The sequence below is a fragment of the Pleurodeles waltl genome, chromosome 4_2 (assembly GCF_031143425.1).
Source record: "Pleurodeles waltl isolate 20211129_DDA chromosome 4_2, aPleWal1.hap1.20221129, whole genome shotgun sequence".
Lineage (NCBI taxonomy): Eukaryota > Metazoa > Chordata > Amphibia > Caudata > Salamandridae > Pleurodeles > Pleurodeles waltl.
In genome coordinates this window covers 153,171,272-153,198,883 of record NC_090443.1, presented here as the reverse complement: position 1 = coordinate 153,198,883, position 27,612 = coordinate 153,171,272, and the positions used below count along the sequence as shown (strand labels likewise).

The 27,612-nt window shown below is 44.9% G+C and overlaps 1 protein-coding gene across 1 annotated transcript in view; it reads right to left on the bottom strand.

Moving 5' to 3' along the window:
* LOC138292426 (N-chimaerin-like) overlaps nt 1–27,612 on the bottom strand; it is a 72,604-nt gene that overhangs the window by 28,279 nt on the left and 16,713 nt on the right. The window contains exons 2-6 of the mRNA XM_069231014.1: nt 13,635–13,719; nt 7,854–8,027; nt 5,265–5,342; nt 3,510–3,647; nt 99–204 (exon numbers count right to left, since the gene is read on the bottom strand). Coding sequence (XP_069087115.1) covers nt 99–204; nt 3,510–3,647; nt 5,265–5,342; nt 7,854–8,027; nt 13,635–13,719 — 581 coding nt within the window. The remainder of the gene's footprint in view (nt 1–98; nt 205–3,509; nt 3,648–5,264; nt 5,343–7,853; nt 8,028–13,634; nt 13,720–27,612) is intronic.

The window sequence follows — 27,612 nt, the reverse complement described above, 5'->3', positions numbered from 1 at the left end:
GGAGCCCCTGCTCAGTCAAGCCATTGGTATTTCTGTGGGGTGCATGTCATTTGACGTTGCATACATTACAACCTTTTGTGTTAACATCCATGGCTTACCGTCTGAGGTGGACAATCAGGAAACGAAGGGTCTCATAATGAGTTGGTGGAAGATGCCTCAGCACTGCATATAGCAGAATCACTCGATCCTCAAGCACAGGTGACCCTGACAAAGAGAAAGGGGACAGAATGAGATACCACTTTCTTGCAATGCCCATACACAGCTACAGGCAGCATATGAAAAATGTAAATGAGTAAGGACTTCCATAATTGTGGAGGGAGACACATGCACAGGTGAAAGCATTCATACATTAATATACTACATATATTCACTCTTACATTTGTAGTGGCAACTGATCAGAGTTGAGGCACAGTGTATACTCAAGGTGGGAGTGATGAGGAGCACTGAGGTAGGAGGCATTTGATTGTCATGAGGATGGCCTTTTGAGTTTTTAGCCAGTGGATTTTTAGTGCTCACAAGCAGTTCACGGCGGAGAAAGTATACTGGGATTATAATCCCCTAAATGGATATGAAATGCCAGGCTTTCCTGTTGCGGCATTATGGCTGGCCTTCCCTCTTGTTTATCTTTCAATGACCCAACAATCAGTGAGCTCCCTGGTAGTGCTGCATGCTCCACTATTGGTGATCGCAAATATAGGCTTCAAGGGCATTTATTTACATAGAGTCACCCAAAGTAACACCCAACCTGGGGCTGACCACTACCAAAAGAAAAACATCAACCGACCAGCGTCTTTCATACTAATGCTGGAGAAAATTCTGGCTTGCAGGATACCTTTGGGCTCTTCAGAAAACTAGTCTGAATATTCATAACCTGATGATGTGCGATTCACACACTGAGCTTGTTAAACTGTTCCAGAATCTGGGCACCTGGACGTCCTCTCAGCAGCCTCCTTCTGTCATCTCATCTCCAGTTAATGGATAAGGTGCAGGTGTGATGATCATAGCTTCTTCACAGGGTGTAGAAGTGAGTCCGGTCTTTAGTTCCAGTAGCTCTTGTACAAGGTGCTACTGTTTTGAATTGAGCCTTTGACTCACATATACAGGTAGTGGAGTACATTCAAGGCTGGTTATGCATGATCACATTTCCAATGGATTCACACACATGCTGGAACTAAGCTGCGCACTAAGGGGCACATGTACATACCTTTTTTTCCTGTCGCAAATGGCCCGAATTGCAGAATCGGACCATTTGCGACAGGAAAAAAACATTTTGGTATGTACAGAGTCTATTTTGCAATTCGGTAATCTATTTACCGAATCGCAAAATAGGTTTGCGAGTCGCAATTAGGAAGGGGCGTTCCCTTCCTAATTGCGAGTCGCAGCGCGATGTAGCATTGTTTTGTGACCCTGAATGCGGTCGTAAAACAATCGCATTTAGCACCAGTTTCAAACTGGTGCTAACCCATTCGCAAACAGGAAGGGGTCCCCATGGGACCCATTCCCCTTTGTGAATGGCAGCGAAAATACTTTTTCAGAGCAGGCAGTGGTCCCAACTTTTCATATTTGGTTTTGAAATGCATCTCGTTTTCCTTTAAGGAAAACGGGCTGCATTTGTTTTAAAAAAACTGCTTTATTTAAAAACAGTCACAGACATGGTGGTCTGCTGTCTCCAGCAGGCCACCATCCCTGTGAGGGCGGCCATTCCCAATGGGGTCGCAAATTGCGACCTACCTCATGAATATTCATGAGGTAGGTCATTTGCGAACCTATTGCGAATCGCAAACAGTGTAAAGTACACTGTTGTACATCAGGTTTTGCGGCTCGCAATTTGAGACTTGCAAACGAGTTGCAAATTGCAAGTCACAAAACTTGTGGTCGTACATCTGGCCCTAAATTCTTAGCTGAGGTTGAAGGTGTCAATGTAAATGAGGAAATGGTAAGAGGATGAAAGTGCAGTCAGCAAGGCAGGTTATTTTTCATTGGTCTGGCAAGATGTCAGTTGAGGGCCCTGCTCTACACCCTGCCTCCGTCACACCATGCAAACTTTCGAAAGATGGCCATTTGGAGGTAGAAGCTGGGGCAGGTTCTGCTCTTAAAATGCAATGAATATTGAGGTTAAAAAAGGAAACTTAAAACAAATACAAGTTGGTTATCTGGATCTCAAAATCGAGACTGCCTCTAGAATGGGGATAGGAGTGAGGCATATTAGAGGTGTGGTATTTGCTGTTAAAACAAGCATAAACATTACACTTTCAAATCCTAGAGTGCACAGCTCACATGCTCTTACTTTCTGGGCCTACGTCTTGAGCAAAGCGCATTCTCTTGCTCCATGTAAGCTGATCACAACACACTTTACATGTTATGGCTCACTTCTGGCCAATCCAGTCAGTGATCTTGTTATTTGGGTCCACCCCCACCTGTGCCAGCAGCAGCTGAATGTCCTTTCTCGTTCAGCCACTGCCTGCATAGACGATGTTCTCCACCATGATGCTAGCCGTTTCCAGTATCTGGTTCTTTGGCTCATTGAGCCAACTCGGCTTTCCCTCACTGACAGAATACTCTCTCAAGGATAAGCTCAACAAAATCTACTAGCATTTATATAGATCCTTCAAGGAAAAGTTAAGAACACTAACAAACTTACCTAGAGCTTAAAACATGATTATTGAGGTCCCGGACAAAGTTGGTGACTAACCCTTAACTACCCGGGTGTCTGCAAATGTCCTCAAAAGATCATAATAGTCTTGTACATATATTGGAGGGGCACTTCCCTTACATGTGTGACTTATGCCCAGGATGTGTATGTGTAAAGATCATCAAGGTGAACAGAGAACACCTTTTTTTGTGAAGTATATACACTACAGTAGGGAGGTTTACAGTTACAATATAACATAGATTATATATTCGCCTTATGGCTCCGAGGCTATCTGGTCAAGTGCCAAGAATCAGAGAAGTGTGGGAAAGATTGTTGACCTGGTCAGAGGGGTATTGAGGGAGGTAGAGTGGGGTGCGGTGTACTGCCTTAAAACCATGATGTGGAGATTGACAAAATATACAGGCGAAAAAATACTTCAAATTTCCTTTGCCCACAAATTCGCAAATTTTACAACTTCATATGGTTGTAATGCTGTCATCTTTGCACAGATGTCTTAGAGGAATTTAAATTCCATGTAGCTATTAGTAAAGAGAATAGTTTGTATTTTTAATGTAAAGGTTATAGGAAAAGCCAAAGGATAAGATGACACTGAAGGTGATAATGTGGAGGGAAGAGAGGAGCAGGCCCATGACTAATGCCTGCGGAAAGGCCATTTGTAGAGTTGTGGGTGAAGAGTACTAAAGAAGCATTAGTAAAATAGGATAATAATGAATGTCCATCCTCGGGTCTGTGTCTTATGTGTGACGTACAGCGACGAGTTGGATGTGATTGACAGTCATGCAGTGAAGTACGTCTTCGCTAGCCCCATCAGGACAGGACTGTTGATCTCTTACATGCCGACCCCAAGGATACTTACGCACGGCGTCTATGGTTCGTTGGTAAAGGCTGAAAGGGATGAGAGGGATGGGCAGCTCACGCAGGAACAGTTTCAGTGCTCCAGCAAGGGCATGGACATCTTCACAGGACTGTGCAGACCGGGTGCCACTTGCTGCATCTGGGAAGAGGAGTTAAAAGAAGAAGGACATTGTTATGTGAGTATTGATCACTGTCTTTTTATTCTCACCTTAGTGAAATCTGTAAAACTCTATCGTGAGAGGGAGGAGCTTATATTCATCAAGCAGGAGAGCGAGAAAAAACCTGGTTATTCTTTGATAGCACTACAAATGATGGGGCAAAATTGAGGAGCTTTATTCGGATGACATACACGTTCAGTACCCATCACTGAAGGGTGTTGTATCACTCTGAATGGCATGAGGAATAATAATTCATTTTTGTGTTTTTGGGCGTCTCTGTAGTCTTTTCGTTGGCTGAGAAGGAAACGTTACTTGTATTTTTACAACTGCATCGTAGGAATCTTCAGTAAAATCATAAGACTTGAGTAGTAATGTGTGTTTGTGGAGCCCCAGAACATTTGTTTGATAAAGCACATATTAGATGTACATATATTTAAGTACAGATAAAATGCTGCAGCCACTTTTTCACAAAGCATACACATTAACGATAAGTAAAAATAACTGTAAAATAACCTAACAATAGTGCTCCTTTTGGAAAGCTGTAACCTTTACACACAGCTGTACGGGGCACATACACGTTACTGTTAGCAATATCATTAGTAATATGGACCGTTATCATAGCACAAATTAAAATGCATTTGTCTTTTGACACCTAAATACTAGGCGTTATTATTTCCCATTTCAATTTCCTTATTTTTTTGGACCTCATTGGAAGGTCCAGTTGTGTGTGCTCTGGTGAAATTGGAAGCTGTGGCCTGCAGATTACAAATTGATTTGTGCAAAAAGCACTGAAACCTTTGAGTTATCATGCAAGACATGATACACATCACTGGTTCAAATCCAATCTAGGTCGGTTCATCTATTTATGTTTCAATTGATCAACTAAAAAACGTCGCTGATAATGTTAATAATAACCACAACTGGTAAAGTACCTGATTGTAAAATAGTTTATTATGAATGCTATATAATGTGTCGACACTACAAATGATCAAAAATAAATTATGCCCATGCATAGTTTTTATTACAAGTCCACGGTTTCATGTAGTTCCGATGTTTGGCCTTGATGGACTTCACAGAGCATAAAGAATGCACCTGACCTACACATGATCGTCAGCGCGAATACTATGTGCACCCATGTTGAGTGGTAAATCGTGGGCACTTTGATACTTTTGAGAATTGTACACAATTGATTATCTTCGCCTAGCAAGTAACAACACTCAGGATAGAAAGGCAGTCAGATTACACTCACGTACACAATGCGCAAGAAGTTACAATTGCTATACCCTTGCACAGAATTCGGAGAACTTTGCATTGTTTTCAATTTCTGCAGGAAAAAGCTGTGAAACTTCCCTTACCCATAACATAAACTCATATTTTCCCTCCGCAGTTCAGGGAGAACAATCGGCTTGCAGGAAAAGACACACAGCAGTAGGAAGAAATCTGGAATCGGCACCTGAAAGCTCTGCTCCCCTAGTTTTCCAGGCACGAAGATAGACACCAAAACTAGTTGCCTCCGCAATGATCTAGTCACTAATTCTGGCTATTTGAAGACTTTGAGCACCAGCTTTGCATTGAGATGATTATTTCCTAGGTCCTACCTGAATTAAAAGCCATCCTCAGGGCCTCGATTCTGTCACTGGACCCGGACACTCGATATAGCCCCTCACACCGCAGACCTGGAAGGGAACACAGAACATCACATATGAAAAAGGAGATTAAAGGGCGAGGTTAGGCCTGTGGTTTCCAAATTCCCCAGCATGCTTCGAAAGAAGCACAGTAACCTTGAGCAGAAAAGATATTGCTTAGGTGGAACACATAAGCAAGCCACTTGTCTGAACCGGTGGTGGGATCAGGTAGAGAACCCTCACACTGTGCCGTAGATGAACCAATACCATGGGTACCCGAGACTTCTCAATGTCTTTTAACAGCATGCATTCATTGAAGCGTATAGAGTGGCTGGAAGGAACAGAACCTGTGGTCTATTTCAATTGGAGCATTCACAAGATTCAAGTCAAGATGGAAGTTAGGGTAATAATTAAGAATGAGGCTCGGTCTGGGAGAATGACCATATTTAAATTAGGTATTGAGGCCTCAATACACATTTCTTGAATTAATGTTACATAGTTAGAATGGCTGGTTGTTCACTCTTCTATTCCTCTAGTGGTAGATAATTTCATAGAGTGAGTCAGACATGCTCTATGTTCTTTTGCATTGTGCACCAATGCATCTTTGCTGAATCCTATCGTGTCAGTGCCTGAGTTTTGAGTCCTTACGGCACTTTGGTGATACACAAGGGGCCACAGATGCTTGCACACCCACTTCTGTAACACAGATTGGCCTGACGCATATGTAGCGCCATGTGATCCCAATGGGTTGTTTCTTCATTTGCATTACATATGCATCCACAGAGGCAAAGGAGCTGCCAAGAGGTGCATGGACAGTGCATTACAAAGACATGGCCCACAGTCAGGGCACCCCCTCCCCCCCCCCCCAGGGGGCAACCTCTGCAATGGGGGAAAGAGGAAGCTGTGGGCCCCCTGGTGACGTCTTGTAGCCATGTCCCGTCACTCACTGCCCCCAGTTCCAGTGGGGTGACTGCCCCCCTTTCAAATGCACGCTGGGTTGCCACCTGAATAGTGAGATTCAGGTCAGAAGCATTAAACAGCTGGTCTGTCTTTCACTGATGTGTTGCACCAAGGTGCAGGTACACAGCTGTTCTGGGAGCAGTGCATTCATTGCGATAGGACACACTGATTCGGTCTGCGCTCAGCGCACCCATTTAAAGACATTCCACGAAGTAAATTGGAACTGTTCGCCCTATATGCAATGCAGGACCAGGTATTCCTTTCAGGATGTGCCATATTGCCAGCCCATGAGACTCCTGGCAGTAGAGGCTGACTCAGTGTACCTACATAAATCAAACTAATAGCCTATAAGTGATTATTCTTAAATGGTTAATACCACATGCAAAAAAAAACACATACGTGCAGAAGCCCAAAGTTTTTCTTAGGAGTCAAGCACTGGCCAAATACCAAAGCTGCCTAGTCTTGAGTCCATTCCATGCCTCTTTCTTCCATCATCCTACGCTTCCTGCCTCTTTACCTCACTCTTGCAGGTTCTTTTTCATCCTTGCTTTTTCCCTTTATCACTTTTTCCTATCATTCTTTTCATCTCCTTTTATTTCTTTCCCACCTTTGTCTCTCTAGCTCTGGGTGAAAGTTTGATGATTAAATTACATTTTGGTGCCTAAAAATGACTCCTGATGCCCACCACCTCCAACCCCCGGCATAAACTAAGCACTGAGATTCAGGCTTCTGAACTCCTCTTACAAATCAGTGATTCACACTTTCTGACCCATCTGTTCTTCAGCACAGCCTCGGCCTGTCCATTAAAGCTCGTTATACATCACACATTATATTCACACCAACCATGAATTCGTATTTATTTCCACCACAAAACATTTTATGTTTCGTACAGCCGTCTCCTGCTGATTTGCTTCTCTCAGCATTCTACCTATACAATAAGCATTTCAAAACAATATGCATAAATGATCATTTATGCAAGCCATATACAGACTGCAACAGCCTCGCAAAATAAATTTAAATCCCAAGAGCCGCAGTTAAGAAAGCAAACAAAAGCCCGAGTTCACATGCCTGTCCAAGAATTTAATGTTGCTATTCCCAAACAGATCGTTTACGATCGTTACATGGTAAAATTACAAACTTCTGATATCTCGTTACAAAACTACGTTACTTTTCGGTATAATAAATAGTGCTCTTTTTTCCCCCCAGCTCTTACGCATCCTGCGTCCATCAGGGACCGTCACTTATTTCCAAGTGAGGAATTTACCAATGCCATGTTCCTAAAACTAAATTAACTGCACAATTGTCCGCGTAAAATGTACCCTTGAAAAGGGCAGTGTAAATCACATTAAATCGAGATGCCGGTCTCTTACTGATGGAAGCTTGTGAATAAACCCTGCGCCAGTGCAAGAAGGACAGAGATCAGCACATTTTCGTATACATGCGAGGAATAGCTAAAGTACAAATTTACACACTCAAATTTACTACAGTAAACCATCCTTTTAGGCAAGAGGCACAAAGATGAGAGTATTTTCATCTACATGCTAGGAATCGCCCACACCCTAAACCCATCAAACCAGGACTTCCTCAACTCAACCACATTACCTCTGGCTTCGATTTCATGGATATAAGTCTCCACCACAAGAGGGCGCACTCTGTCCTCCGCTTTCACCAGAGTGGTGAGGTCACAGCCATACACCTCCTGAGTAAGGGTCAGGGGTGGTCTGCAGTCTCGCCGAGTTAACCTCACGCACCCTGTGTGCACTCGTAAGCCGCAATCTGAAACAGAAACGTAGATGGCATAACTAGGAAGATCTAGGATGGTAGGCATGGCACATTGTCGCAGTCTAGTAGGTTAGGAAGGACTGCTTTTCTCGAGGTGGGGTTTGAGAAATTTGCTTATTGTCGGCCCTTTATGAAATGGCAAAAAAGAGCTAAAATAACGCAATGCAACACCCAGAAGTTGCTTGATATAGCCCTATATGCCTCGTTACGATGTAGAAAGAATTGTGGGTGGTTACTACACCTAGTGATGTGGAGAGATGAGAGGCTTCAGGGATTCAATACATGAACAAATGAGAAATGCCTGCTCTATATAGACACAGAGACATTAATTCACTGTAATTTGTGAAACTGAGAAGTGTTAGAATGGCTCATACAGAACATTTTAAATATGAAAATCGAAATGAAATTGTTCTACAGAAAAATATAGAACCTTCGAAATTTTCAAACATGGGGTTTCCATATTACAAGTAAAAAATCATAAAAACATATTAGAAATTCAGGATATGCAAAAATATAGAAACTCGTCCTATGTAACCATCAGCTAAGCAAGCTTCCAGGCGCCCTTCTAATGAAGACTCAGCTCAGCTCAGGGCCTAACACTCACTAAAGCAGAGACCGCAGTGTCTCCCGCTGATTTTCTAGATCATCTGAAGGATTTATTTGACCGTTATTCTGGTATTATAAACACTTCAAACACTTTTCATGAAGCAGTAGGTGGTATTGTTGTGCAGGGGCTGTTACCAAACGTGCAAGTGAGTAGGGTCTGTGTGGTTTGGCACAATATGAATTCGTCTGAGTTTTTTCTTGTGGCTCCTCATAGTATAGATGTTCAAGAACGTAGGAAATAATCTACTTAATCTAAATTGATGTCTTTTCAAATGGAATTTTTCCAATTAATGGTCACAGAGAGGGGAAAAAGCGTGAAGAGGGGGAAGGGCTGGAGAAGACAAACTTAGAGAAGGAAAGAATTTGCTCTGCTTGGTAACACCTTCTGATTAAAACGTGGTCAGCAAGTACATTGGTAGCGAGATTACCTGAGTTAATTACAGAGCAGTTGTGACCAACACAAACAGCCCACATTTCCTCCCCTTTCTCCTAACAGGTACACACCATTTTAGCACAATCCCAATACAGTCAACTCCTCTGACCACACTTTAATCCGTGTGGGCCAGCAAGTGCCTTCCATGTGTAGGGTATGTCATCAATGGAAAACCCACTTCATGCCTTATTGATAATGGCACTAGTCAATTTGTCATGAAAACTTTTACTAATCCTGTGCCCATTTCTTTGGATCTAATTATGCATGAACATATCTTCTTTCTGAGCCATCACTCACTGCTGGGAAATAATCTTTTGTGTAAACTGAATTTTACTGTGTATTGCACTAGATAAGGTGAACTTTGAACGTTACAATCGAAAATCAAAATTCTGTTTTGGCTGTGTTAAGTAAAAGTATTTTTCTCTCTGATAACGATACTGATATAAATAAGTCTCATTAAACTTGTACTAATGTGTTACTGCAAGTCCCTTCATTTTTTACCTCACCAGGCTGTAGGTGTAGGCTGGATTTTAACTACTGACTTGGTTAATATTTGATTATATCCAATGAAGGAACTTCAGTGCTAACCTCCACATACCTTTGCCTTAAGGTGAAAGCAGGAATACACCCATTTTTTGCTACCATGTTGAACAAGCATTGGCAAAGTCAATTGGTCTCGGCAAAGGGACAGCCATTGGCTTTGTCAATTTATTTTAGTCATGTGGGTACACCAGCCTGGTAGTTAGTTTTCTTGGTATTAGATTATCCTCAACATTCACAAAAAAATGATTTCCTTACATTGAGCTAAAGTTCGCCATTTTGGAAGCCTGCACCAAAAAGACTATTCAGAGCAGTGCAGTTTGTATCTTTTTAGCATCTTGACACTCGTTGGTGTTACTTTTGGGTGCTTTCTATTCGGTGGGACAGGAGGGGGCAAGTAAAGAAAAGGAGGTGGAGATGGATATAGGACAAGCAATGTTGGGGGAGGGGAGACCCGCACAAGCAAAAAAAAAAGGGGAATGGTGGGAGACAAGGCAAGCAACAATGTTGGGGGAAGAGAGAGCAAGTAAAATGAAAAAAAAGAACCTCTGAAAGCGGCAAGCAGTGTGAGGACAGTTGGCAAGGGAAGCAGTATTTGGGCCATGCTTCAGGTTAGGGACAAACACATTAAGAAAAAGTAAACATGACACTTGCTTATCAAAGAGAAGCAAGTAAATGAGAGTGGTGATGGAGCCAACAAATGGTATGCACTGAGGGAGCTCTAAGCCCCCTAAGTAAACAAATGGTCTTGCAAAGGCAGGTGCCTGTGCTGTTTCAGATGAGACCTAAATTATGGGGTGCAGATGGTGAGAGGAGAGAGAGATAGCAAACTGTCAATGAGGTGAAAGTGCCTGTTAAACATACTGAAGGAACTGAAGGGCATAAAACAGCCAACAGTACCCTCAAAACATTTGTGTCTTGCCTGAGTGGAAACAACCTTTACCTCGTAGCCTTTATCACACAGGACCTTTACCGCACAGTCTTTACTCCGCAAGTAAGTATGTTTTTTAAATAACATACTTTTTATATTATATATATTTTTTAAAGTGATCTTAGGGTTTAGGTATGTGTAGAGGTAAAGCTTGAGGGCTCACGGTGGGCAGAAGTAAAGGGAAATGAGAGTGACTTGAGGGTTCAGTGGTGGGTAGTGGTAAAGGCAGGCCAGGGTGACTTCAGGGCTCCGGGGTGAATAGAGGTAAAGGGAGGTGAGGGTGACTTGAGGGTTCAGGGCGACTAGAGGTAAAGGAAAGTGAGGGTGACTTGAGTAATAAGGGGTGTGCAGGGGTAAAAGAAGTTGAGTATGATGTGATACGGCCTGTCATTGTATGGTATGGTACGGTATAGTATAGTATGGTATGTAAAGTATTATATGTCATTGAATTGTATGGTGTGGTATGGCCTGTTATTACATATTATAGTATGGTATGTTATGGTTTGTTTTGCATAATAAGGTATATAATGTTCTGTTATTGTATTGTATTGGATTGTATGGTATGGTGTGGTGCGGTATGTTGTGGTTTGTTATTGTATATTATGGTATGAGGTTGGTGTGGCGTGTTATTGAGGTGTACAACCTATGAACTACTAAGAGCACCCATGCACATGCGTTTAGGAAAACACTGATGTCACCAGTTGGTACAATTTTAAAACATGTAGCTTACTTTGGCTTTACCAAAAAGTGAACGAAGGCAGCATTACACATAATGAGATCAAATTGAGAACGAGTCATAAACAAATTCACCCTTAGTGAATGCTGCAACGTGCAGCTTTATTAACATTTAATAAAGTGTGTTTTTATGTTATTACGCAGCTCAGACAAGGCTTGCTGGAAAAAAGTGGCATACTGGAAAGTAAAGATGTGAAAAATCTGGAACGCAAACTATGAGTGAGGGGAGTGATGGGCCCAAGACGAAAAATCACAAACAAAAGTTCATAAAAGCAGCCAAAAAACATGAGCTACAGTGGCGCAGGAGCGTGTAAAAAGAACATACAAAAAACAACCAATACACACCCACAAAGAAAATCTGAGTGGAAGAACACTAATCAAAATATTATTCAGTACTTAGTTCATGTGGCAAGGAAAAGCAACATAGGGCCTGATTTAAGAAAAGTAGCACCACACACTATGCAGTGCACTTTTCTTGCACCCCTTATAGCCCCCCTAACAACACCATGTGTGCATCATATCTAACCTACGGCTCACCATGGGGGTAGTTAGGGGAACTAGAGCCAAAAAAAATTATGATATTTCGGAGCTTTGCAGGATTAGCATTAAAAATGTTGAGGCTAATCCTGCAAAGCCCATTGAGGCAAATTGTAAACAATGGGGTGTCTCCTTTTAATGCCTGCTCTGAGCAGGCCTTAAAAGTGCCGAAAAAAATGACGCAGAGAAAAATTTTAGATTTCTTTGCACCATTTCTTCGGCCCGCTAAGGTGGGAACACCCCCCTTGCATATATTATGCCTGGCGCAAAGGGATACAAAGTGGCACAATGTATGCATTGCACCGCTGTAAATTTGGAGTGCCGATTTTAGCCTCATTGGGCCACATTAGCGTAAAAAAAAATGCTGCTAATGTGGCGCAAGGAGGTGCTAGGGGCTCTTAAATCTGCCGCTTATTGCTTTGTGCAAGTTTTGTGTGCCAATAATGTTGAAGCAAACCAAGCTACTATTTTTTATAGCAATTGTTATTATTATTTTTCTCGTTATTGTTGTTGTTAATATTTATTAGAATAGTTGTTATTGGTATTATTATTATTATTATTAGTAGTAGTATTAGTATTAGTATTGTTATTATGAGAAGTTATTAATAATAATATATTAACGTGTGATGTGAAGCAATAAATTAAAAACAAGGATTTTCTTATAGTTGAAGGTGCCTTTGTTACATTTGAATTAAGCAGTGTCTGCTCCCATGCTCCCTGGGAAGGTCCCTGTCAATGAAAAAATCCCACTTTTCCCGTGTCCCTGCTGAGGCCTGCTATGAGCTATGGTATTGAAGGCCAGACCTAAAGCTCCCACAAGACACTCACTGCTGCCACAGGCGGCGGATGTCCAAGAGCGGCTATCACTTCCAATTCCTTCAATGCTGACATCAGTTTGGGGGGCAGCTGCTTTTTCCCCGTGAGCATTTGTCGTGATGGGAATTTCAATTGCCTCACTTAGCTGTATCAACAGCGTAAATCTCCCCCGAGAACCATGGGCTCAGGTGCAAGGATGTGGCACAAATGAGTTACTGGATTAGGCTGTAAGGTCACCTTACAATTCGCTGAGTGCAGCGAGGGGGTGCTCTGGGTAGGGAGGGGTGATGGAATGGGGAATGATGCGGTGTTTCTGCTGGAGGTACTGATGGAATGGGAAGGGGGCGCGGTCTTCCATGCAAGAACCACCTCAGCTGGGATGCACCCCACACCGGGACCCTAAACCCGACATCAGTCACTCCATAGCAAGGGCTGAAAGATCTAGCAGGACCGCCAGGGTGTGTTCTCACGCCCCAGCCGTGCACAGTCATCAGAGGAGGAGTGTGGCAGCCCTAGTGCCCGCAAGAGGCCCATCCGGAGCCACCTTGCGTCAGTTGACACGGGTTAGAATGAGGACCTCAAACCAGAACCTGAACTCGGCGACAACACATAGCACACTGCATTAACACAGGCACCCCCTACCCACCTCCACTATTTGAGAATTGGAACCAGAATTGTAAGGCACGGAGGGCCTCGGAAGCAGTGCTGGAAGGGGAAGTAGAGCTTTTCTTTTCCGGTGAGCGTGGAATTAGGATGTGGGGTGGGTGGGTGTTTACAAGGATAGAAAGTGACGAAATGCATCTGGTTTGAAGGTAGAATGGACGAGAGGCGGGTGCAGCGCGTCTCGCGCAGTTCAGGAATGGAAAGTAGTGCGGTATCGCTCAGGGGAGAGGTAGAGTTGGAGGCTGGCACGCGCTCACAGACAGTCGTGTAGTGCTTCTCGGGTTGGAGAAGAGTTGGTGTGGAGAATGAATCATGGCCTCTACCCTGGTATTTGACTCACCTGCACACTTTTGCCCCTGGGCCACCTTTCCCCAGATGATGTTGGCACAGTACTTGCACCAGTGTGGCGCCCGGAAGGTGTGGACCTGGGAAGGCAAGATGAAGCAGAAGACAATGTTATTTCTTTGGTGGTGGTAGGAAACCAAAACTACGTCTGCACATCCTAAAACAGGAGAAGGATAAGCAAAAGGCACTAATCGATCCAGTGTAAATGTACTCTCCTCGTGGCCCAGTGTACCTAGAATCACTTGCAGATAAGCTCTGCTTACAGTGACAAGGGCACCGGAAACTCTTAGCAAGGAAACAACAGCACTGCAAAGTACTCGTGTAGTAAAGTGAACAATGACGGTGTGGTAGTTCGTCATAACGAACTGGCACAGCCTTACCTATGTATTACATGAAAGCAGAGTGGTTGTTTAATTAGAAGATCTATTTGGACTGCAAAACCAGAAATCAGTAATGTAGTATGTTTTGTTATCCCGGTAACACAAAGGGATGACGTAATTTACCCAGTCCTTCACCAGCCTCTCTGAAGAGATCACACGAACCGGGGCTGTCTGTCAGAAGCTGGCTTTACTGACAGCACTGTGAGAGCCGTTGTAGTTCCTACAGTGCTTAATTTGTAAATAAAAACGTGCAGGTGCCCAAAGGTCTCCTCTGAAACTCAGGGCTGATGCATTTAAATGTGCGAGCACAGAATACTGAGGCAACGTAATCCTAAAAGCCATCTCGGGCCTCTTTAATCCATTTACGACCACCCCTGTCCTTTCAGGTCACTCTTGCAGGTTTCTGCTTTCCCTCCCTTTATGAAGCTTTCCCTTCCCTTCTTTGCCATATGTGACTTTTGCTCGCAGTAACTGCCTGATGCAGAAAAACAAGTGCCAAACCCCAAAAATAAGTTCAGGTGCTGCACACCGGCAACCTCCGGCTCAAATTAAGCACTGGGTTCTGTCATAGAGACTTTCTCCTACTGGTTTTATTTGAAGCGACATCGACATCTCTACTGAAGCAGCCCTTCCACTACTTTAGAAGGACTGTCTGGTTGCATATTTTGTTTTGTTTGAAGGCCAGTTCATCTATACACCTGAAAGTGAGTCTTACGTGTTTCCTGAAGGACGTTTCTGATATGTATTTCTTTTATTCTTCGGTTTCGTATCTCACCATTCAGATCCATTAGTTTGCCAGAGCACCGTACAGCTTAGCACAACAAAGTATCGAGAAAGCAATCATTAAAAGCATAAGTACAGTCATGTAGAGCAGTGGCTCCCAACCTTTTGATTTATGTGGACCCCCACTTTAACATTAAAGGAACCCAGGGACCCCCACTGAATCATCATTGTAATCCGGGGACCCCCGCCTGAGTCATTACTGGAAGCTGGGGACCTAGTTTGTCAATATTTGTTAATATTTTTTAATCTTCTTAGCAGTCGCGGACCCCCTGAGAAGGCTTTGCGGACCCCCAGGGGTCCCCGGACTATAGGTTGGGAACCACTGATGTAGAGTCTCTAAAGCACAACCAGCATAAAACCGAGGAGGAGCCATCATCTCTTAACAGTGAGTGAGGAACAGACACCAGATCATCTGACTGGGACAGAAGGACCCGCTGGTTGTGGATGTAGGCTGGCCAGGTGGATGAAAGGGAAGGACTCTACAAAATATCTGCATCTGAAGGTATCCAGGAGTGGATGGTAGTGTAGGCAATTAAATCCTCAGCGAGAAAGGAAGGTTTAACCTAGGGGCAGGCATCTATTAGAAGTTGAATACGTCTTAAAGTAAATAGGGATGCAAGGAGTAGAGGGGTGCATCCACTACATTTGAGGGCCTAAACGATAGCCAAAATGTGGTCAGTTACAGATGGCAGAAATTCCTGTGACTGCATAGATGTTCAGATGTCACAGTGTGGATGTAGGTAAGGTAAGTGAGTATCGACAGTCAGCATCTTGGTGGATGGTTGGTCAGGTGTGTATCCCTAATTAGCTCAACTAGGGGATTAAATGTATCTGTCGGACACAGATAATGATTATTGGACAGAGCTCCTCTTTCCTATCGGGCATTTAATGGGTGTGTAGGTGCAACTGTCAACCTTGATTGTTCTTCCAATTGTTAGCCCACCTTTATGGCATAAGTGTACAACAACATGCTGTATCCATGACTCTAAAAATCAACACCGGTCATGTTAACCACATTTCCCCGCTCCTCCACCTTCTAGTGAAATATAAATAATTTGCAGTATCCATGCCTTTAAAAAGTTGTACAGCCTCTATGCATATTTCCAACTAACAAAATAACCTTTTCCTCGAGTCCATTAAAAACATTTTCATCCAGATCCATCCCTATTCCTACAGTAGGTGGCCCAACCGAGTCTCCCTTAACCGGTGTATTACGAGGACCTGGTCGCTCCCTTTCTATGGGAAGCCTGGCAACTCCTCTGCTACTCACAAAGGCTTGCCTGCCATCATAACCTCAAATATTCATGAAACGAATAAGTTGAGAAACAAGATATCAAATAAAACACTGAGTGATCTCTTACCAAGCGCTCTTGGACCTTCAGATTTTTAGATATTGGGTATAGAGACCAGAGAGAGGGCATGTAACACTTAGGCACCATGGCTTTCATCCATTCCCTTAGGTGACTACATACATGACAAGAGAAACACCTATATGCAGGTGAAACAGAGAATGGTATCTGCCCATTTTCTGTGCCCACCTCGTACAGAGTGATAGGGCACATCTTCATGTAGCACATGAGGGGAATGGCATTCAGCCAAATAGCACTCAGGACGGAGCATTATCCTGATGATGATGATGTCATCCCTTGAGCTAGTGCTATAAAAAAATCTGCCTTAGGGCTCGGTTTCACTATGCGGTGCAGAGGTCAGTATGCACTGTCTACCATAGGATATGTACTGGAAGCATACCCTTCGAGTACAAATTCCTATACCTAGACAAACCCACAAGGATAACACGCACTGGGTGTGTGCTGTGCACTGCAGCACACCTGCTGTGTCATTAAAAAAATGTACTCCTTTCCCCTTGTTTACCCCTGCTTCATGCCTGGCTAGATTAGATCATACTTGAAAGTAAAAAACAGTGGGTGTTTGTACTGATCCACCCCAGCAATGCCTACTTTGTTACTAAATGCGCAAAGGCCTGGTTGAACTGAGAAAATGGAACCTTCCCATCACAACGCCTTTTGCACTACGTAGTAAATAACATGCATTGGTGTGCGTCGCTTTGCAGAGGTGCAAATCCTTAGTAAACCTGGACCTACTGCTTTCAAGTGCTGGAACTCAGTTCCTCATTGGCCAGCCCAGATTCAAACCTTAGTCCTTCAACTCCTGGAGAAAAAGCCTTTACTGGCCAGCAGAAATTCAAATCTCAGTCCTCCAACGGCCAGAGTGCAGATCCTTATTGGCCACAGCAGTGGCCAGTTAACACTGTAACATTAGTCCTTCATTTGTCACAGTACACGTGCTTTTTGGCCAGTCCGAATTCAGATCTCAGTCCCATAACTGCCAGAGCAGCAACCCCCTTTAGCAGTTAGCATTAAACTCTTAGACATTCCACTGCTGGAGCGGGAGCCATCTTTGCCCAGTCCAGATTCAACAAGCATTCCTTCTTTCAGCCCGCCAACCCAACTGACAAAATATCTGAACTTTGTTACCCGTATATGTAGGATTTCATTAAAAAAACACAGCATAGCATTTCAACCAGAGACAGTGCATAAAAGAACATCTTTGATCCTTTCAGTGCCCGCTTGGTATCAACTTTCGCACTGTTTTCTTTTGAATATCAGAGACACAGGTGACATTTTTTTGGTTTTCCTTTTAAAATGTTCAATGTGTCCACAAATGTTCCTACCTTCTGCACATTATTCTTTATGTTACCCGATACAACTCGAGTTATCCTAACTTTGCGTTCTTTGACTTCCATTTTATTTCCCCCCAAGGCACCATCTTATTGCTGAGAGTCTCAGCAGAGAGGCTGATTCTTGAATAAGCAATGGGATCATGCTCCCCCTCTCACATAGCTTGGCAAGATTATTCATACTGATGGTCCTTGCAAGCAGCTGCACGCAACGGTGGCGAAGTTAAGCACCCTGGTCTCTTCCTCATCGCCATTTATACTATGAAATTAGAACCCCAATACCTCCAAGAAGTCTAGCGCTGAATGAACTTTCAAAGGGCGCCACGCGACTAAAGCATGGACAACTAGTACTGTTACCTACATGGCTGCGCTCCGGGAAAATGCCTCAGAAATGTAATGTTGTGTCTTGTCAAGCGTAAACTTGGCCGGTGTCTAAGTGTATTATTATTTTGCCTTCTTGTGCATGGACGTCATCTAGAGGTCGCCAGGGGTCGCAGCTGCGCAGGCACTGTCTTTGTGACCCCTGGCCTCAGATGGCAAAATCAGTGCCTGAAACACAGGGGCAGCTCCTCCTAATGGACATAGGTTTGGGCTCCACTTCCCTGGTTTCTGGCACTTTTGTCTTCCAGAAATAGTGAATAATATTATTCACTATTAGTGTAATAAAAAAGGAGCGCATTTAGCTGGAATATAACACTATATGGCAGCCAAGGTAAGTAAGAAAGCTCTAAATGTATGTTGTATATGTGCTTGCAAATGAGAGGTTATATGTGGAAAAAAGAGTGTGTGAATATGTGTGTATGTGTAAGTATGTGTGTGTGTCAGCCAACGTAAAAGTTAAATGGCGTGTGGTGTCACTTACTCTACCCAGGCTTTTTTGTGAAGTGAGGCTTATGTTCTAGTGTTCACGTGTTTTGTTTTTCTGAATATAAAAGTACCAGAACGCCAGAACCTAAACCATCACCGAATGAGTTACTCAGACCTGAGTGTGGGATCCTGCATCTGAAGCACTCACAATCCCTCCCGCCATTCACTCAAACGCACAGACCTAGCAGACACTCTATTCAGGGGGAGTCGCATTCTTCTCAGACCCCTCAGAAAAGTCTCAAGTATACGCCATCAGCAGCTTCCTTCCTTGAGGAGTGAAAAGGAGGGGGGTGGGGCAGTTAATTCAACAAAGCTCTCTCTATTCTCTCACCCCACCCATCCCCAGCACCTTCTCTGTCTTTGCCTTCTATTCATTTCCAGAAATACTAACTTTTTAAACAGGCGTCACTGCCCCGGGCCAATTGAGGTCAAATTAGGTTTAAACAGGGAGGTTTTAGCACGGGTGGCGCCCGGTGCGGAAATTCCACAGAGCCCCTCCTCCTACTCTCTATGACCTCTTCCTCAGATTCCCTCACTACTATCCAACAAACGTGCCCTCATCTCTCCATATCCCCTCTCTTGCATGCATTTCATTGGTTTTAAAGTACAGGTGAAGTCTGCCTTTACTAATCTTCTGAGCTATCCACATAAAATACAGATCTGTTCTTTGCAGCAGGTGCCTTATCCCTCTCCCCCTAGGCAAATCTCTGATCTCTCTCTAGCAAGAACATTAGTCACAAAAGTTATCTTTCTACTTGATATTTTTATTGCTGCCTTACACCAGGGCACACAAAGAACTCTGCAGCAGGATTTTAATGCCTAAGTTATTGTTAAACATCTCCCGCCTCACCCCACCTTAGGTCAAAGTCTCGCTCCAGGTCAGCGCCCAGTGCGGCCGCACCAGTCGCACTGCCCTATAGCCACTCCTGGATTTAAAACCCAACATCCACGTGACTGTTGCTATGCTTTTGGAATGCAATGAAAAAGCACATTTCCTATTATCTAATGCCAGTAGACGTCAGACCCTGTAAAGGAGGCAGGTTTACTTCTGTGCATCTCTTTTAATATGGAGCCGCGCAGACCAGGCCAAGTCATTTCTCAGGCTACGTCACCAGCTAACAACCAATTGTAACAACTAATGCATGTATTTTATGATAAATAGTTGGGTTCCTTGCCTTCAGTAGGATATGGTGTTTGTCGGATTTCACTAGGAATTTTTACGCAGACTGTTTCGAAAGACTTCAGAAATGTTGGTTTTTCACAAAACAATGAGTTTTCTCTTGCCTGCCTCTTAAGCCCCTTTCGTGCTCCGAGCTTGTTGTATAATGCATTTTAACATCATCTGCCAGTGTGACTGTCGGGAAATCTGAACCCAGAAATACTGACCAAGCTACGCCCCTGCAGGGCGCATTAACGTGTACACAGTTACCTTTAAATCTAGCATTGGACTGTCGATAGTTGGGCATTTTGCATTTTCTCAAACTGCAAGCCACATACCCCTATAGGTCACGCAGCCACCACCCTGCAGCATGTGGAAAAGCCTGCGAGCAGTGGTGGATCTGTTGCATCATTGGGTGGCTTTTGCATTCCCCAGGAGGCTGGCCATCCCTCCGAAAAAGTAAAATTGACAAGCATTGGCAAAGCCAACAGCTTTAAGGTACTACCACACGAATGCACAGACATGCAGAAATGTTCTCCGTCGGCGTGTGCCGAATATTCCAGCTTTTGAGAAGCAAGAAAGTGGCCAGAAGGGAGCGTGTTTACCCTCTGAAGAACGGTCCTGAACTTGCTGGTCTTTAGTAAGCACTGCTCTCTGTCCACAGTGGGAGAGTGACTTGTGAAACGCAGCTCTATTTCCTATCAAAGTAGCGTAACGTTTAAAATGTGCAGGCGGTGGGTATGGGTTTATAATGTACACAATCTGGTGCGCGCTAGACCTATGTCCTAAACGAAACCTGACTTTTGTTTAGTGAAATTACCAAATAAAGGGTGTACTAAAGATCTATTCTGTACTTAACCGGAATAATACATAAAATGTCCCAAATATGAGATTACTAGAAATCTGTTGACTCGCAAGCTAGACCAATTTTTATCAAGTCAGCTACAAATTTCTGCATCAAAGAAGACCTCTCTTTTATTCAAAAGTAGATGACACAATATATCTCTGTTCGACCAAATAAGTCTCCCCTATTTATAATGTATTCATTTGTTGCACATATATGTCTTTTACGAAAAAAATATAACACAGTGATAAGCATTTGCACAAAACGAGACATTCAATTTTATAGTATCCATTGTTAAGGTCATGTTTTCAGTTTAACATACATCCCGTTTGTACTTTTGAGTACAGTTACAGAGCTGTAGCAACGGGCAAGCGGTTATACTTATTAGAGTACTCGAGGTACAGTCTATCCATCCAGGTACCCCTACAAGTGTCTAGGATAAAAGTAAGTGCATGTGGTTCCACTCTGTTTGCACAGCCTTGGCAGTGCCATGTTTAGGTCTCATCAGTCCCTTGTTATATGGAGAGTCTTTGGGAGAAAACCTGTGCATCCAGTGGTCTGTTAAAGTGGCATTCTCAGTTTGCCTTTGCTCACTAGAGCATACAGCGTGGGGCAACGCTGAAGCCCAGGATAGGTGGAACAAGCTGGCCTTTCATTTGTCTTATTTTTATTTACTATTTTTTATTTTAAGTTCAATTAAGTATGCTTGCAAAAATGTTTGACGAAACATTATTACAAGCTTATCCAGGCCAGAAATATAGACTTTGCCAATGGTTCTTTTTAATGTAAACTGCCTTTCTCCTCTCTTATTGTATGAAACTGGGTTTATTTTTTAATCTCCATCTTTAAAAAACATAATCAAAGTTTCCTGCTGTGCCTTTGTAGGGCCCTAATTTACCTACAGGGGCAAATAACTCCCATAAATATCTCTCAGCAACGTGTTACACAAACAGTGAATATTGCGCCATACATTGACCACTCCTACCTCAACCGCCGCTGAAGTACATATGAGGTTAAATGTTGTGTTATTTCTAGCAGACTCAATGTGCTAAATCTGACAAGCTGTGAAGGAAAAAAGGCAGAGAGAGCCTATATCTCCGGCCTAAATCAGATCAATGTGTAATGGTGCTTCCAATTTCCACAGGTTGATGCCTCAGAGAGTTCTGGGTAACTATGGCAAACACACATCAGACAAGCGATTGATAAGGCCCCAGCCACACCAGAGGGTATTAAATTACTGTGAAGTTTCTCTGCATAAAGTTCCACATATCTCTGCAGCAAAGCTTAACTCACAGAAATGAGTCACACCACTTGAAGGCTGCAGCAAGGTGTTTTAAAAGGGATGATCAGTTAAACAAGCATTGGCAAAGCCAAGAGGTCTCGCCTATACAAGAGATATTGGCTTTGTCAATGTTTTTTGCCTTGTTGTACACCATTGTGGCTGCTGTTCAGCATTGCCAAAAGTTAGTGCCATGGAGTGTCAGAGTGGCGTGGCGTAGAACAGTGTCAGAGCGGATTTGTTGGAATGTCGTTGAGTGGAGTAGAAGGAGTAGAGTGTTGTAGAGTTGAGTAGAGGGAAGTTGAGTGTCATGGTTTAGTGGCAGGGAGTGTTGTAACGTGGAGTGGGGTGGAATAGGGTGCAGTGGGTTAGAGTGGATTGAGGTAGTGGGGGGCACTGGAGTAGAATAGGGTGGACTGGATTGGGGTAGAGTGAGATGGATTGAGTGGAGTGGGGTTGATTGGTGTGGGGTAGATTGGAATGCGGTGAGGTGGATTGGATTGGGGTGGGTCATTTGGATTGGAATGATATGGGGTTGGTTGGATTGGATTGGAGTGGGGTGGATTAGATTGACTGGAGAAGGGTGGTTTGAACTGGAGTGGGGTGGATTGATTGGATTGGGGTGGTGTTGATTGGAGCAGGCTGAATGGTCTGCAGTGGGGTGGGCTGGATGGATTGGTGTGAGGTAGACTGAACTGGGATTCGGTGGAGTGGATTGGATTGGGATACATTGGGTGGATTGAGTTGAGTGTGGTGGATTGGAGTGAGCAGGCTTGAGTGGAGTAAGTAGGGTGGGGCAGTTTGTTTTGGATTGTAGTGGGGCAGATTGTAGAGGGGCAGATTGGAGTGGGGCAGATTGGATTAGGGTGGATTGGTGTGGTGTGGATTGGGTTTGGTGTGGGGTGGATTGGATGGGGTGGAGTGGATTAACGTTGGGTGAATTGGGATGGAGTAGGTGGACTGGATTGTGGTGAGCTGGATTGGACTGGAGGAGGTGTATTACTTTGGACTGGAGTGGGGGAGACTGTAGTTGGTGGATTGGAATGGGACAGACTGTTTTGAATTAGAGTGGGGCAGACTGGAGTGTGGCAGGTTTGACTGGCACAGATTGTGTGGTACAGTGGGGCTAACTGGGGTGGATTGTAATGGGGAGGATTGGAGTAGAGTGGATTGAGGTGTACTGCATGATTGTGTGTTAAAGCATCATTTCAGAAATTACACATCATAAAGAAACAATGTCACTTTCCAGTTTTTCGAACAAGTGAATTGTCATTTTTTTAGAAGGGCGCCCACAAGCAAAAACAAAAGAAAACATGAGTGGAAAGTGAGAAAAGATGACTTGGCAAAATAAAAGAAAGTTACCTTTAAAAAATAAAACTTTGCAGTTTGTTTGTCCTGCTACACCCGTTTTTGCCAGTCATGTGAGGAGTGGGAGCATGGTGAATGGCCACTGCCTTCTTTGGGTCTACTTGTAGGCCTTTGCGGGAGAAGATGTACGCAGAAATATAAACAGTGTTCCGGTAGAAGGCACATTTCTTGCGGTGGAGGGTGAGGTCAGCATCCGCAAGCCGTTGGAGGGTAGCCCTCAGTCGACAATGGTGACCCTCCGGGGTTATGGAATAGATGAGGATGTCATCACTAAGGTTAAGCACCCCTTCAAGCCCAGACAGGGTCTCTCTGATAGCATTCTGGAAAACCTCGGCGGCTGAGGAGATTCCGAAACGGAGCCTCTGGTAGTGTCGCAGTCCCACGTGTGTGGAGAGCATTGCGATGTTCCTGCTCTTGGGCGTCAATTCAAACTGATAGGAGCCCAAGTTCAAATCCAGCTTCGAAAACCATTGTGCCCCATTGAGGTGGGCAATGATATCATCCATTGTGGGCGTTAAGGGTCTCTCTCTCTTGATGGCGCAGTTAGGTGAGCGCATGTCCACACATAGACGGATGGCACCCTGCTGCTTTGGGTTTGGGGCAATCAGTAGCAGCAACACCCACTGGGTAGGCCCAGTGACCTTCTGGATCACACCCAGTTCTTCCAGGGCCCGCAGCTCTTTCTTTACTGCCGGCCACAGAAGGAACAGCACCCTGCGGTGCCGCAGTGCTGTGGGCTGCACAGTCGGGTCTATGTGTAACTTGAATTGTTTTCCTTTGAGTCTTCCTAGCCCAGTGAACAGCTGCGGGAACTCACCCAGGAGGGTGTCAGCATGTGCTTCATGGACATGTCGAGCAAAAAAAGGCAAGCTCTAGGTCCTCGGCTGTGTGGTACTCGAGTAGGGTCCCTCGATTCCCATCTAACACATGAAATGTGGCTTGGGTCTTCCGACCTTTGTAGGCTACTGTCACTTCAATGACCCCTTGAAGCGGCAACGGCTCACCCATCCTAGGTGTATATCTTGGTATGTCAAGGCACCAGTTCTGGCTGGGTTGACAACTGTCGATAAAGACCGACATCCATGATATTGACCAACGCTCCGGTGTCAACCAAAATGGTTGCCGGAGCACCATCGATGTCCACCTCACACATGGGGGGCGGGCATCTCTTTTGTAGCCTCCAGCCAGCAAAGGAGATAACAAAGATGTCCTCCTCATCTTCCTCTTCCAGGTAAGTGCTTTCCGCATGCGCCACTCCTGCATTCCCTTCGCCGCCATCGATGGGAGCTAGTTTCCGCACGGTGGCCATCCTCTCTCATCCTGCCCACATCTCAGGCTTTCCCCCTCGACATACCTTAGCAAAGTGGATCATCTTTCTGCACTTGGCACAGGTTTTTCCTTTGCCAGACAGATTACTGTTATTCCGTGTTCCAGCCCACAATTACTGCACTCTTTCCCTCCCTGCTTCTGATGACGTTGCTGTCGCTGTGGAGGCTGTTGCGTCCGCAGGGCATCAACCTGTTTCTCTTTCACCATGGTGGGCCATGTGGAGCTGGGCGCTGTTGAGGACTGATCTCTTGCGGCCGCCATGGCATCTGCTCGACTGGCCGACAATTCATGTGAGCGGGCCAGAATCAGAATCTCATCTAGGGTGATTCCCGGTTGGCAGAGGATTAGCTTTAGCAGCATATTGGATTGGCACGACTGGATAATGTAGGAGGCTGGCCTGGCTTGTAGTGGGTACCAAGGGGTACTTACACTCTATACCAGGTCCAGTTATCCCTTATTAGTGTAGAAGAGGTTTTTCTAGCAGCTTAGGCTGATAGAAGGTAGCTATAGCAGAGCAGCTTAGGCTGAACTAGAAGACATGCAAAGCTCATCCTATGCCACTAGTGTCATATGCACAATATCATAAGAAAACACAATACACAGATATACTAAAAATAAAGGTACTTTATTTTTATGACAATATGCCAAAAGTATCTCAGTGAGTACCCTCAGTATAAGGATGCCAAATATACACAAGATATATGTACACAATACCAAAAATATGCAGTAATAGCAAAAGGAAGTAATACAAGCAATGTAGAATTACAGTAGATTGCAATAGGAGCACATAGGTATAGGGGCAACACAAACCATATACTCCAAAAGTGGAATGCGAACCACGAATGGACCCCAAACCTATGTGAGCTTGTAGAGGGTCACTGGGACTGTAAGAAAACAGTGAGGGTTAGAAAAATAGCCCACCCCAAGACCCTGAAAAGTAGGTGTAAAGTGCACCTATATTCCCCAGAGAGCACAGAAGTCGTGATAGGGGAATTCTGCAAGGAAGACCAACACCAGCAATGCAACCAAAGTGGATTTCCGGATGAGAGTACCTGTGGAACAAGGGGACCAAGTCCAAGAGTCGCGACAAAGTCGAGATTGGGCAGATGCCCAGGAAATGCCAGCTGAGGGTGCAAAGAAGCTGCCACCAGATGGTAGAAGCTGTGGATTCTGCAAAAACAAACAGGGCTAGAAACTTCCCCTTTGGAGGATGGATGTCCCACATCATGAAGAAGCTTGCAGAGATGTTCCCACGCAGAAAGACCGCAAACAAGCCTTGCTAGCTGCAAGGGTCGCGGTTAGGATTTTTGGATGCTGCTGTGGCCCAGGAGGGACCAGGATGTCGCCACTTGGATGAGGAGACAGAGGGGACACCCAGCAAGTCAGGGAACCCTCACAGGAGCAGGCAGCACCCACAGAAGTGCCAGAACAGGCACTACAAATAGGAGTGAACCGGAGCTCACCCTAAGACACAAAAGGGAGTCCAACAACACCGGAGGACAACTCAGGAGGTTGTGCACTGCAGGTTAGAGTGTTGGGGACCCAGGCTTGGCTGTGCACGAAGGAAATCCTGGAAGAGTGCACAGGAGCCAGAGCAGCTGCAAATCACGCGGTACCCAGCAATGCAGTCTAGCGTGGGGAGGCAAGGACTTACCTCCACCAAACTTGGACTGGACTGTGGGAGTCACTTGGACAGAGTTGCTGAGTTCCAGGGACCACGCTCGTCGTGCTGAGAGGGGAACCAGAGGACCGGTGATGCAGTCTTTTGTTGCCTGCGGTTGCAGGGGGAAGATTCCGTTGACCCACGGGAGATTTCTTCAGAGCTCCTAGTGCAGAGAGGAGGCAGGCTACCCCCAGAGCATGCACGACCAGGAAAACAGTTGAGAAGGCGGCAGGATCAGCGATACAAGGTTGCAGTAGTCGTCTTTGCTACTTTGTTGCAGTTTTGCAGGCGTCCTGAGCAGTCAGCGGTCGATCCTTTGGCAGAAGGTGAAGAGAGAGATGCAGAGGAACTCTGATGAGTTCTTGCATTCGTTATCTAAAGAATTCCCCAAAGCCGAGACCCTAAATAGCCAGAAAAGGAGGTTTGGCTACCTAGCAAGGAGGATAGGCTAGCAACACAGGTAAGAGCCTATCAGGAGGAGTCTCTGACATCACCTGCTGGCACTGGCCACTCAGAGCAGTCCAGTGTGCCAGCAGCACCTCTGTTTCCAAGATGGCAGAGGTCTGGAGCACACTGGAGGAGCTCTGGGCACCTCCCCTGGGAGGTGCAGGTCAGGGGAGTGGTCACTCCCCTTTCCTTTGTCCAGTTTCGTGCCAGAGCAGGGCTGGGGGAGCCCTGAACCGGTGTAGACTGGCTTATGCAGAGATGGGCACCATCTGTGCCCATCAAAGCATTTCCAGAGGCTGGGGGAGACTACTCCTCCCCAGCCCTGACACCTTTTTCCAAAGGGAGAGGGTGTAACACCCTCTCTCTGAGGAAGTCCTTTGTTCTGCCTTCCTGGGCCAAGACTGGCTGGACCCCAGGAGGGCAGAAACCTGTCTGAGGGATTGGCAGCGGCAGCTGCAGTGAAACCCCGGGAAAGGTAGTTTGGCAGTACCCGGGTCTGTGCTAGAGACTCAGGGATCATGGAATTGTCTCCCCAATGCCAGGATGGCATTGGGGTGACAGTTCCATGATCTTAGACATGTTACATGGCCATGTTCGGAGTTACCATTGTGACATTGTACATAGGTAGTGACCTATGTCCAGTGCACGCGTGTAGTGGTGTCCCCGCACTCACAAAGTCCGGGGAATTTGCCCTGAACGATGTGGGGGCACCTTGGCTAGTGCCAGGGTGCCCACACACTAAGTAACTTAGCACCCAACCTTTACCAGGTAAAGGTTAGAGATATGGGTGACTTATAAGTTTCTTAAGTGCAGTGGTAAATGGCTGTGAAATAACGTGGACGTTATTTCACTCAGGCTGCAGTGGAAGGCCTGTGTGAGAATTGTCAGAGCTCCATATGGGTGGCAAAAGAAATGCTGCAGCCCATAGGGATCTCCTGGAACCCCAATACCCTGGGTACCTCAGTACCACATACTAGGGAATTATAAGGGTGTTCCAGTATACCAATGTGAATTGGTGAAATTGGTCACTAGCCTGTTAGTGACAATATAGAAAGTAATGAGAGAGCATAACCACTGAGGTTCTGGTTAGCAGAGCCTCAGTGAGACAGTTAGTCATCACACAGGGAACACATACAGGGCACACTTATGACCACTG